The 14,043-nt window shown below is 42.4% G+C and overlaps 1 protein-coding gene across 3 annotated transcripts in view; it reads right to left on the bottom strand.

Moving 5' to 3' along the window:
* Positions 1–1,465: 1,465 nt before the first annotated feature.
* The window catches only part of LOC124270135, a 47,680-nt gene continuing 35,102 nt past the window's right edge, over positions 1,466–14,043 (bottom strand). For all 3 annotated transcript variants that reach the window (XM_046705155.1, XM_046705154.1, XM_046705156.1), the window contains exons 4-8: positions 13,466–13,623; positions 8,969–9,712; positions 7,362–8,609; positions 5,589–6,980; positions 1,466–5,238 (exon numbers count right to left, since the gene is read on the bottom strand). In XM_046705155.1, the coding sequence (XP_046561111.1) occupies positions 4,144–5,238; positions 5,589–6,980; positions 7,362–8,609; positions 8,969–9,712; positions 13,466–13,623 (4,637 nt within the window). In that variant the 3' untranslated portion in view covers positions 1,466–4,143. The remainder of the gene's footprint in view (positions 5,239–5,588; positions 6,981–7,361; positions 8,610–8,968; positions 9,713–13,465; positions 13,624–14,043) is intronic.

The raw sequence follows: 14,043 nt of genomic DNA, 5'->3' as shown, positions 1-14,043 counted from the left end.
CATGTCATCGCATCCTAATTGCATAGATCGATGCTCATGCTGTTGATCACGGAGGGCGGCGTTAAGCAACAAACCAAACCAAAACCAAACCATTAGTTTCTATGCCATACAGATCGCGTTGCTGGTTGGTGAATGATGGACATCCTCACGACAACCTTCTCCTCGTGACCATGACAACAAGTGGAGCGTCCATAAATGTTCTCTACCGCGTCTCTATATAGCTACTTCAAACATGCATTCAATCGTCAGTTGTATTATCTCATCAACTTGACATATATCATACATTTTATATATATAGATAATAAAAACAGAATCCCTTTATAATAATATGTAAATATATACATATATATAAAATACTCCGTATCATATTTCATTTATCGACTTTATGCATGCGCTGCCATTTATATTGAAAAGGACAGGAACTCTTTGCAATTAATACCTGGGAACTGCATCTTCTCGCAAAAAAGTGCATATATTTGGATAAAGACATTTAAATATATTTCACGAAGTAGGTCTGAGGCGCTGCGATTCGCTGTGCAGAGTCGCGTCCCTAAACTGCATTAGGTACCTGTGATCAAGCTAGGGTTTAGCCAAAGTAGTACACATCTAAGGAGTGCATTACTGCAAGTTATACTACATTAAGCCATTACGTGGTATACCTGATATATGCGGAGCCACCCTCTCATTCACACTGATGCATTTTATAAATACTAAATCTGTGAGTCTAGTTTTACGCCGCACTCAGCAATATTCCAGCTATATGGCGGCGGTCTGTAACTAATCGAGTCTGGACCAGACAATCCAGTGATCAACAGTATGAGCATTGATCTACGCAATTGAGATACAATTACATGTGTCAACCAAGCAAGCCTGACCACCCGATCCCGTTAGTCGCCTCTTACGACAAGCATGGGTTACTGAAGATCAATTCTAACCCGGATCTTCACGGGTCACTAAATCTGTAACCTGTATGTAATGACACATTTGTACATGCCCGATTATTGTTCCGTGCATGGCTTTTCAAATTTCACTTAACCATGGCAACAAGTGAAGTGCTTTTTTCACTCCGTCTCAACTTTGTAAAACAGCCTTTCGTCGTAAGTTTTAAGGGTGTGAATAGTGAGGAAGTGTGTAGTATTAATTGAGTGAGTTTAGTTTTACGCCGCTTCTAGCAATATTATAGCAATATCACGGCGTTGGACACCAGAAATGGGCTTCACACATTGTACCCATGTGAGGAATCGAACTCGGGTCTTCGGAGTGACGAGCGAACGCTTTAACCATTAGGCTACCCTACCGCCCTGTATGCAGTATTAGCTTCATACCCATGTGTTTATGCTGTTTTATGAACCAGCACAAGGTTAACCCTTGTTATCAAACTGGCCTCAGCCATGGACAAACCTTTTGAGGTCTGTAACACCAAAAGAGGGCATACTCCTCAGTACTAACAATATACACATGGAAGTTATAAGTATAAATATTTATTTACATATGATACATACATGTGTGTGTTGATATCTTATCGCCCGATAACAAGTCATGATGAAATAAACAATAACAAAGTAACTCTGGAAGTCAAGGCAAGTATATGGTACAACAAAGTGGAAGAGACGTAGGGCCAACCCCGTCAGGTTGGGAGATCATTTCCTAATCCACATCGTGTACTTCGTAATGTTCGCATTTCCAAGTCCGCATATCCTACTGTCTAATGTCCACATGTCATACTCCGTACTGTCCACATTTTCATCTTCACAATGTCCGCATATCCTACGCCGTAATGTCCACATTAACTACTTCGTAATGTCCACATTTTGGACTTCGTAGTATTAGCATATCCTGCTCCGTAATGTCAGCATATCCTGCTCCGTAATATCAGCATATCCTGCTCCGTAATGTCATCATATCCTGCTCCGTAATGTCAGCATATCATGCACCGTAATGTCATCATATCCTGCTCCGTAATGTCAGCATATCCTGCTCCGTAATGTCAGCATATCCTGCTCCGTAATGTCAGCATATCATGCACCGTAATGTCATCATATCCTGCTCCGTAATGTCAGCATATCCTGCTCCGTAATGTCAGCATATCATGCACCGTAATGTCAGCATATCCTGCTCCGTAATGTCCGCATATCCTGCTCCGTAATGTCAGCCGTAATGTCAGCATATCCTGCTCCGTAATGTCAGCATATCCTACGTCGATGTCTGCATATCTTACTCTGCAATGTTCACATTAACTACTTCGTAATGTCGGCATTGCTGACTTCGTAGTCTTCGCATATCCTTCAAAATAATGTCCGCTTATCTTAGTTCGTCATGTTCGCATTTACGACTACGTAATGTTCGCATTCCTACTCCGTATAAAGATTTTAATTGACTCAATATCAACTTTAATACTCAACATAATCTAATAGAGTCGACGATTCATTCAAACCGATCGATGTTAGTTGTGTAAAGATTACGATCAGAAAAGCTGTGACACTAAGCCCTCTAGATAAAAGAGAAACCTGGATATAATGGACATCCTCAACATAATGGACTTAACGTGACGTCATTGGGATGGAATTACTATAGACAACAATCAGCCATATAAATGGTCTTGTTTATTTAATCCACATTTAAAGCGAACCCCGTTTATAAGGACGGTACAGATTCGGTATAACGAAATCCTGACGAATCATAGGTTCTTTGTAAATTATATGTACATATTTAATGATGTGGCGGTACTCGTCTGGATAGCACAGGATCTCGATTAACGGGGGACGGATTACAGGAGTATCACTCCACATGCACTACTGTAGGTGTCAGAATGATGCTAACGTGTTGTAGATACGGTAACAATTGTCACATAAGAATTTGAACAGAAACTTTTGATGATTTTGTCTTATGTTGACATCTCTGTATGTAATGATATTCTTGAAATGTTTTTATCTGACTCGGCCAAATTCCACAATACGATCGTAACGCTTGTGCGGCGTAAAACAACGTGCACTCACTCATTCTAGACTCAAGAAGATGTCGGAACGTTACGTTCGTTGCATTTAGACATAACAATGCGTCACTAGATCATACAACGCAGGTCCATGAAGAATTCACAAAAGTCATCTGATTGTCATAAATCGTCATTGTCAAAGGCAAAATGAATTCGACAGCGTTAACACAATGGTTGAGATGAAGAGTCAAATCTACACATAGGTCCTCATAAGGAGATGACGAACAGCAATGTTAATGTACAAACATACAATACTCTGTAACACACGGTAACATGACATTGTGTCCCTTACAATGATCTGATGCATGTAAGTCCGATGAAGTCAAGACACCTTTGCTATATTCTATGTTAATGCTTCATTTTAACAAAGTCGATGAAAGATTGATTGCGAAGTATGTGAAATGCAAATCGTGTTTCAAGTAGGTTACAAATGGCAAACATTCCGGCGTAAAGCTGGTTAAATGGAAAGCTTCTGACGTCGAGTGGGTTAAATGGAAAGCATATGGAGTCGGATACAGTCAATGGAAAGAACTGTGGCTCAGTAGGTTAAATGGAAAGCATATGGAATCAGGTTCGATATATGGAAAGCATTGTGCCTCAGTAGGTTAAATGGAAAGCATTTTGCCCTGTGGGTTAAATTGAAATCGGGCAGGGTTCATAATGCCCATCGCCACTGTACGTAAACCGAGAGAACGCAGAGGATGTAAATCCAAATATGGACTTCATTCACTGACTTCATTTACTGGAGAATCGAACCGAAGTCTTCGATGACGATCGAAATATGTATCCGCTGAACTACCCAGAAAACTATGGTAGAAGACAAAGTTCATGATAATACAAAAGGAGGGTAATCATAACACGGTTGCATAAGTGAGGTATTATCAACATCAACGACAAGAATTCTGGCCTTGCACTTGAAAAGCGAGTCTCTATCTCATGGTTTGAGTGTCAGTTTTCACATACGGGGAAACCCGTTAATCCGGACTGTACGTTTCTCAATGAGTCTGGATAAACAGGTGCTCGGTAAATGAATCGTAATTACAGGGCGTCTTCATAAATAACGATGATCTTCCCAATGATGAGAGGAGAGGGCGTCCGGATTAACGAGGTTTCACAGTAGTCTTCGAATAGGTTTAGTGTTACTGGCATCACTAGTAACTCAATGACGAGTCAAAATGTTCAATGCTCTTGGGGTAGGTTTTCACCGACGAGTATGAGCTTGTTAAGGTTCCTGGAAGAGAGTATGGCCTCTCGAACATGAAATCTGGATCCACCTTGTATCCATTCTGCATGGAATTTGTTTGTTTGGAGACGTCATATTTCAGCCTGGCGACCATATGTATTTTTGGAATGAATATGACGGTGAGCATGAGCGTCGCGCACGCCATGATTCCCGCGCTGACCACTGGTTCAATTAGCGTCACGTCCAGGACCATGAGGACAATTGTCCACGCCACCCACACAAATACACACAGCCAGCTGCTGGTTAACAGGAGACGCGCTTCACCCATGTTCTTTTGCTCTTTGCGCACCCCGATTCCATATAAGGAGCTGAGAACGAGCAAAAACATGACGTACACCAAATACACAAGGAACTCGCTTCGTTGGAACGCGCATGCGTAGAATGTCTGAGAGCCGGTTGATTTTTCTGTGACGAAAGGAGCTTTTAAAACCCAATACTGAATCCCAATCGCAATTTGGACACTTGTGACGAAAAATACGGATAAGAATTGGTTCAGATTGGATACTTCCCCGCCTAAACCAATCAGCTTATAGTCCCGGATTGATGTCATTTTTATAAAGACGGTAGCAAAACACAAACAGTATGTAAAACCCGGTGCGAAAAAACGTAGGCCACACACCGTATCGGAGGGTGTGAACACAAATGGTAGAACAGCCAAGTAAAGGAGGAGAACTCCCACAAGCAGGAGGAGACCTAGTCCAACGTAGCGCTTGGCCAGTGCGCCTGCGCAGACTTTGTAGATAACGTAGAAGATGAGAATGAAGGTGACGAAGGCGCCGGCTGCTGATATGGTGACTATGATTGTGGCCCACAGCTCCCCGTTAAATCTTCCTGAGGTTTCGTAGAAAACAGCATCCGCCGGTGTGACGTTGCGCTTGGTGGTGACATTGTTGAGGCAGATGCATTTGCTGTGGCAGTGGGCAACGTTGGCAGACGTTTGTCCGTCTATGTAGTAGAGTTTGCTGGCGTCCAGTTGAAGCTGACCACTCCGCCATTCTCCAGCCTTAAACAAGACATAAACGTAATGTCAAAACTGAAAAACTTTAAAAGAGCAAATGGCAAACTATGTTCATTTGCGTATTTATCCTTACTTTGGTTGAGCTAGCGATGTGGTCACTTTGGTGTGTAAAGATAAATGGTCTTCACTGGTACTGGTTTGGAATTGTGCCAAACAATATGTAAAACGCAAGGATAAGCTTTCACAAAGCTAGTCTGGATAATATCGGGGTGTCCCTGTGTTTGTATTAGAGAAAACAGGCCCACATCTTATGAAGCACAATCGTGAAGTAGAACTGGAAAGCTGCTTTTATGAATTATTTAGAATTTAGAAAGTTCTGAACGTCCTGTACATACCTTCACCCTTCCCTTGGGGTGCACGCTGAGGAGACTGTACGATGACACCAACTTCCCTGATTCCGCAAACTTGATGATTTCGTCCTCAAACTCAAATGCCACGGCTTTCGCTGAGGCAGGGACTCGTCCTATTCCTTCGTCAGCGAAGCGCCTACAGAATCCCCTCTTCTGGTCACAGGACGTCACATACTGATTGTGCACCGCGTGCAGTATGACGTCAACTCCGAGTATGATCCTCGTGGCGACCTGCGATGGCATTGGTCTTTGAACGGCGGTTGCCGAGCAGGGCTGTAGATATGGAGATGTTTCTGTCAGAGAGCATCTGGTCTTGTCCTCCCAGTACTGCTGCCACCAGGACGAGGCGTTCCTTCCTACAAGCATGCTTGTGTAGAAGTCGGCAAAAGCTGGACTCAGTTTACCATTTCTGTCCAAGAGGAGTGTTCCTGTTGGAACATTCAGGTCGCTGAGGACTGACCAGTCTGTAGCCGACGTGCTTATGAGCCATGTGCGAGGAACTCTCTTTACACTGCTGTCCTGGAACAATCGGACTGTGTCTTCTTTTGATGCCATCACTACGATGGGAACAAATCCAGTTAAGGTAAGCTGGCTCGTAGCATATTGAAGCGAGCTCAGGATTGTTCCATTAAACCTTATAAGTTTTGAAACACAGATTGACTTCACAGCTGTTTGAGATAAAAGAAGGTCCGACTTCGATCTGAATACGTCCTTGTCCGATATGATTAGTACTACCTGAGTCCAGTTGAGGAAGGTTAATGTTTGCACTATTGCTGATACCTCGCTTCTGGCTTCGTAGTCGATGGTTAAGTAAGTGTTGGTGCTACTTTCTCCCCAGTCTGATACAGTGGCAACTGACAGTTTATCAACTGCGGATACACACTGTTCCAGCTGCTGTAGGTCACCCTGGTTGCCGTAGAGGAGGTAGCCAAGGGTCTGGGAAGGATGTGGAGGAGCATCAGCGTTGGTGTTGAAAGTTGTCGTACACGTTTCAAAATTCACAACCTTCTGAACTGCGGTGCTTGCATCTGAACAGGAGTCAATCACCAAGCCCCCAACTTTCACATTGGGCAGGAGGTACGGGTAGCGTCTGCGGAAAGTCTCCACTGCAAACATGAACGCTTCCACAACTTGTTCGGATTCAGCTGATGTGGACAGATGCCCACACTTCAGGCCTCCTTGTTCGCTGTTCCTGAGGGGGAGAATCCCCGCCACTATGACATCACCAGGGAGATACAGTGATCTGTTCGAGGGGGACGGGTCCCCCTGGCATCGTTGACATCTTGGACACCATCCGTCACATTCACTCGAAGATGGTAGAACTGCTGTTCCATCCAAGATGAGTTCGGCTTCACCGTCTGTCCCAACTGTGCCGATCTGAAACAATACCGCATGATGTTATTCTATGCCTTCATCCCTTTGTCAACCCACTGGCTTTATCCCCTCAATGCCTAGCCAATTAAGTTAATTATCTTGTTTTCTTGTATTCCTTGTTACATTCAGTATGTATCCGTTGCATCCACTTCATGTTACACTCCTGTTTGACAACGGTACAAGAATTTGTATCGAAACGTCGCACCTCACGAAATAAAGAAGTTGTTAACCATAACGTGTGTCTAGTTTGTACTTCCCAGTATCTAAAGTGCCACTCAAAGTACGTATTATTCGTATAGACAGATATTTGTCAATTTTAATCAACTTTTAAAAGTAATGTTAAAGACTCATAAGGGAAAATATTATCATGAACCTTATTCTTACCTTTTCCGATACAATTGTCCCATCGTTGAGAAAACGTTGTACAGAGATTTCATACTGTGCACGAATCGAATTTTTCTGTGATTGGATGTGTGACTTCACATTTTCAAAATCTGTGAAAGCATCACAAAGTCCGTCCTTTTTTGGACACAGTACTGTGTAGGCCAAGTTAATCTGCCTTGCAAGAGCACCGACAGCATCAAATACAAGTAAGGATTCGGACATCTCTTGATCAGCAAAGAACTCTGGTTTGGATGAGATGTTGGTGGACCCTTGAAAACCTTCGAACCAAGGATTACCAGACATGTCTATACCGCCATCGAGGGAGCTGGACACTGATTTAGGCCACACAGTGAGAGTCTCCTCCACAACGGAACTGAGATTTTTGCCGGAGAGTGCTCCCACGTTCCACGTGAACATCACAAAGCGATACTTTCTTCCACTTGGAGTCATACTTGCTAGGATAATCTCGGTGTCTGTGGTGTTCGTGAGGAGGATAACGGTTTCGGTTTCAGCTGTTGCTTTTCTCATAGCCTCTGATGCTGATATTGTGGTGATGTTATAAACTCTGTCGAAACAGATGGATGTTTGGGCTAGCTTCTTGTTGAGAAGGCCTAATATGTTGGAGGAGTGGTCGTCGTTCGAATGTATGAGGGATACATATGTCCATTTCACTTTAATAAGAGTAGATATGACTGCTTCAGTGTAATATTGAGCAGCCTGCCCTTCCATACCGATTCCGAAATTTGACACAATTGCTGTTGGCTGTGAAGTTTCTGGGTTCCTGTTTCCATCGAGGTTGATATAGGCAATGGTTCTAGCTGGTTGAATAATAACATCTTTCTCGTTGGCATCTTTATATTTATACAAGCACGTGTCAATCTCATGGTGCTTTCTCTCAAACCAGGTTGTGTCGCCACAAGAGTCGAACATAACCCAACCAATTGATACACCAGCTGGTAGATCCTTCACGAGACCTGTTGAGTTGATCCGACCAACTGCTGCGGTGAACGCCTGAGCTACTCGAAATCCTGGAATGTTGGGATCTGCGCATGCTACACCGGATGTTGACTTGTGGATGGGAAATACTCCCACGATGTATAGTGTACCCTCTTGGACCACGACTCTCTCGTTGGATGTTATTATTGGTTTGCAGATGTCACACCCAGAACAGAAGCCGTGGCAGTGTGAGTTGTAGAACATCTCGGGGAGAAACTGCGGAAGTTGAAGACTGCCATGTTTGGTCTGGACCTACGGAACAAACACAAACATCAGATGCAAAACACAATAAATGAACAATATCCGTTCCTGTAACCCTTTCACACTTTCTTTAACGGCCAGCAATCCATGTGAAATTTAGACTACACCTCAACTTTGAACGATTCCATAATTATTGCTGAAGCGGATATTTCTAAATAAATGTGAAATTGATTTGAAGAGACGAAGCATTGAAATGGAACACGGTTTGCGCCTTATTTTGATACAGGATTTCTAGTCTTACGAACCCAAGTTTGTGTACTCAGAACCATTGTTTATAAAATACTTGATCTATTAATTCTGACTCAGTAAATGTGAGATATTTATGAACACGATCATCAACAAACACCTACCTCTGTCAGGTTAACGGGCCATGGCGATGTAGTTGCAAAAATTACTCGTGTATTCTGTTCCACCAACAGTTGTTCATGCTCCCCAGACCTCTGTGTGTAGTTGGCACGTTGTCTAATGGACACTGGTGTTACAGCCATGGCCAATGCCGGACATGCCAGAACGTCATACGCTGAACAGGACATATTCAATGCTAATGTCAGAGCACCACTGACAATCTCTACGGCATCTAACATTGCCAAGGATCCTGGATTTGATTCTGGTTTGATGCATGATGATATCATGGCTGTCACGTCACTTCCGGCCACAAAACACGTTCCTTGGAAATAGCTAGTGTTACGAATCCATTGCAAGGTTGTGTTTTCAGTAAAGGCATTGAGGAATTCTCCAAATCCTACAAGGTTCATATCTGAATCGGTTACTTCGATGTATCTGTCCTGCTGGTGTCTGTTGGACAATAACTCTTTAGATACAACTATTGCGGTCTTGGGAGTTTCAAGAGTGAGGGTGAAGACGCCGTCTAGAGAAGCATCTCCAGTGAAGACAACAATTCCTTTCGAGGTGCTTCTGGAGACAGCGCTTGTAATGCCTTGCACGTTGCTGACAACACGGCGTTCCGATAAACACACTTTATCAATGGCGACCATGTCTGCAAAAAGACGCTCCTCGGCGACGGCCCGGGTGTTGGGGAGCGAAACGGTGCTCACGTAGGTCCAGTTTAGGTGTCGTGTAAGCTCGAGAACTGCCTGAAAACATAGCGTGCATATTATTAATGTATGTTCCATTCTTCTGGAAATGGCAATGGAAAATATGGTTTTGTGGATGTCCTTAGCGATTATTGTTGAGTGATTTATTTGTGTCGTGAATGTCAAATACCTCACAGAATAGAACTTGAAATTAGATTTGGGCAAAGCGAAGGACACACACACACATACACACGCACGCACGCATGCACACACACAGAATTTGTTTTTTAAAAATCAGAAATTATCCATAATTTGTTGTTGCTTGCATATTTAATCACGTCCAACAACAACATTCACTCATTCACCTTGTTCGGTGAGGTGATTAATACAGAGCATAAAGTGATTGTATCCTCTGTAATTTGATATCGGTATCTGGACAAACTCTTAAATTCAATCCTACCAATTTGTAGTGTCTTGCTATTCAAATAACGTACACTTCCCCTGTTTTCCAACAATTCACATTTACGGCCTCCATATCCTCTAACAATCAACAGATACACCCTTCCAATCCATCAATACACATCTACACCTTCCATATCCTCTAACAATCAACAGATACACCCTCCCTATCCATCAATACACATCTACACCCTCCATATCCTCTAACAATCAACAGATACACCCTCCCTATCCATCAATACACATCTACACCTTCCATATCCTCTAACAATCAACAGATACACCCTCCCTATCCATCAATACACATCTACACCCTCCATATCCTCTAACATTCAACAGATACACCCTCCCTATCCATCAATACACATCTACACCCTCCATATCCTCTAACAATCAACAGATACACCCTCCCTATCCATCAATACACATCTACACCTTCCATATCCTCTAACAATCAACAGATACACCCTCCCTATCCATCAATACACATCTACACCCTTCATATCCTCTAACAATCAACAGATACACCCTCCCTATCCATTAATACACATCTACACCCTCCATATCCTCTAACAATCATCAGATACACCCTCCCTATCCATCAATACACATCTACACCCTCCATATCCTCTAACAATCAACATATACACCCTCCCTATCCATCAATACACATCTACACCTTCCATATCCTCTAACAATCAACAGATACACCCTCCCTATCCATCAATACACATCTACACCTTCCATATCCTCTAACAATCAACATATACACCCTCCCTGTCCATCAATACACATCTACACCCTCCATATCCTCTAACAATCAACAAATACACCCTCCCTGTCCATCAATACACATCTACACCTTCCATATCCTCTAACAATCAACAGATATACCCTCCCTATCCATCAATACACATCTACACCTTCCATATCCTCTAACAATCAACAGATACACCCTCCCTATCCATCAATACACATACATCTACACCCTTCATATCCTCTAACAATCAACAGATACACTCTCCCAATCCATTAATACACATCTACACCCTCCATATCCTCTAACAATCAACAGATACACCCTCCCTATCCATCAATACACATCTACACCCTCCATATCCTCTAACAATCAACAGATACACCCTCCCTGTCTTCAATACACATCTACACCCTCCATATCCTCTAACAATCAACAAATACACCCTCCCTATCCATCAATACACATCTACACCTTCCATATCCTCTAACAATCAACAGATACACCCTCCCTATCCATCAATACACATACATCTACACCCTTCATATCCTCTAACAATCAACAGATACACTCTCCCAATCCATTAATACACATCTACACCCTCCATATCCTCTAACAATCAACAGATACACCCTCCCTATCCATCAATACACATCTACACCCTCCATATCCTCTAACAATCAACAGATACACCCTCCCTGTCCATCAATACACATCTATACCCTCCCTATCCATCAATACACATCTACACCATCCATATCCTCTAACAATCAACAGATACACCCTCCCTGTCCACCAATACACATCTACACCCTTCATATCCTCTAACAATCAAAATATACACCCTCCCTGTCCATCAATACACATCTACACCCTCCATATCCTCTAACAATCAACAGATACACCCTCTCTATCCATCAATACACATCTACACCCTACATATCCACGAGTATAGTAGTGAACACATACACCGGGACTGTTTTCCAACAATCGTCAAGTACACCTTCCCGATGCACCAAGAACCCCTTCTTCCCCAAGAATGCAGAATGTGTACCCTCTCGCCAAATGATGAATCGTCTCTTAAATACGAAATCCGATGATCGTGCATAGCGTATTTAACTATTGGTCGTACCATATTACACAGTAATGAGAGGTGCACGGACACAAAAGTCACTTCAACCTGACTGTACACAGATACATTTTCAGACCATCTATGATCTCCGGCTGCAATAGATACTGTACTGTCCGCAAACAGATAGGATACAAGGAATCTGCCATTGTTGTTCACGAAACACACACGAAAAAATAACAATGAAAATGTCATGAGAGATTTTAATTGTTTTGCTTATTCTCGTATAGAAGAGATCAACATACATCACAGGTGTGTTTCATACTTCCTCATGCCTGGTACCCGATTTTATTTTAGGTGAACAATAGACTAACCACTGCACGCGTGTTTATGACATTGGGTGTGAGTGAGTTTAGGTTTACGCCGCACTCGGCAATATTCCAGCTATATGGCGCTGGTTTGTAAATAATCGAGTCTGGACCAGACAACCCAGTGATTAAAAGCATGAGCATCGATCTACGCAATTGGGATACGATATACATGTGTCAACCAAGTCAGCGAGCCTTTAGACGCCTCTTACGACAAGCATAGGTTACTGAAGATCAACTCTACCCCGGATCTTCACAGGTCTGCTTTTCGAGAACACATGGCATCATCACCATTTTTATAGTGATTCATACACCCATGATCATGAAACAGTGGAATTGTAAACCGACTCGTATTTTTCTTATGGATGTGCAAATCGTTCTGTCACTATTGTCTACCTGTTCTAGTTGCCGTAGATATGTATTGTACAGGCGATAAACCTGACTTTCGTCTACATGCCTAGCTGGAAATCTTTACTAATGTTAATGATATGCACATTAGATCAATACTGTCGTATATTCATTCCTTGATATACCTGGGATTTTGAAAAATTGAATAAAAAAATGTCGTGGTTGTCCGATAGAATGTCAGGTGTTTTTGACAGTCTCGGTATTGATGACACGTCACAGGTGTTACAGGTATGTTATCAAAAACTTTTTTAAACTGAACTTATGTATTGGGACAGCAAAGCCTTGCTATTCGGAACAGCTAAAAGCTACAAAGTCCATTGTATAATTCCGACTGTATCGTGACTCATGTTTATGAACCACTATCAAATCACTATCAGGATTCCAGATGAAAATGTTAATCGTGTTGCAGTCATCACAAACACATGCAAAGGCAAGGCAATTGTTCATCTGAAAAACACGGGAACACACATGCACAAGCAATTACAAATGTAAGTCCGGAAACCGTGCCTTTCTGATCGCCTTTCTGATCGACATCGTCTACATATATAATTTAAATAAAGTTACGAATAACACTCGGTTTTTTCAAAGACATGGCAGATTCCTTTTAGCCATATGTAAAACTAGGGCATTCTTTAACTCCGTTTGAGTAGTAAACTACGAATGACATTCTTGGACACTGATGCCCAACACGGACGATTCGACTGGAACACTGAACGAGGATTCAACATAACGCAGTTATATATAATTCTTACCTCTGACTTAGCTCTTGAGGCAAGGGACATGCTGATGCAGTTGACATCTTCTCGGCATGAAATGACGTCATCGGTTATGTCAAGGTGCAGCAGATTCAAGTGACGTAGTACACCATTCACAGCTGACGTCACGCCCGGGGACGTATAAGTTATGACACCTGAAAAGAAACGACATAAAATTAACATAAAATGTTTAACAGTAAATCGGATTCTTAGTGATGCTGAATACTATAAAAATATATCTGAATACATCACCAATCAATATTCTCCAAAGACCAACTCACAAAAATCGATATAATCACATGTATTTAAAATATAACGGGGCGGTAGGGTAGCCTAGTGGTTAAGGCGTTCGCTCGTCACGCTGAAGGTCTGGGTTCGATTTCCCACATGGGTACAATGTGTGAAGCCCATTTCTGTTGTCCCCGCCGTGATATTGCTGAAATATTGCTAAAAGCGGCGTAAAACCCAACTCACTCACTCACTCACTCTCTCAGTAAAATATAACAATAATCCCTAAGACGTATTTCATGACGTCTTGAAATAAACGTGTATGGAGAGTACATATTTACCCAGAG

Source organism: Haliotis rubra, unplaced genomic scaffold (genome assembly GCF_003918875.1).
Source record: "Haliotis rubra isolate DU_JTF1 unplaced genomic scaffold, ASM391887v1 Scf15, whole genome shotgun sequence".
NCBI lineage: Eukaryota > Metazoa > Mollusca > Gastropoda > Lepetellida > Haliotidae > Haliotis > Haliotis rubra.
This window is presented reverse-complemented; position numbering and strand designations above follow the sequence as displayed.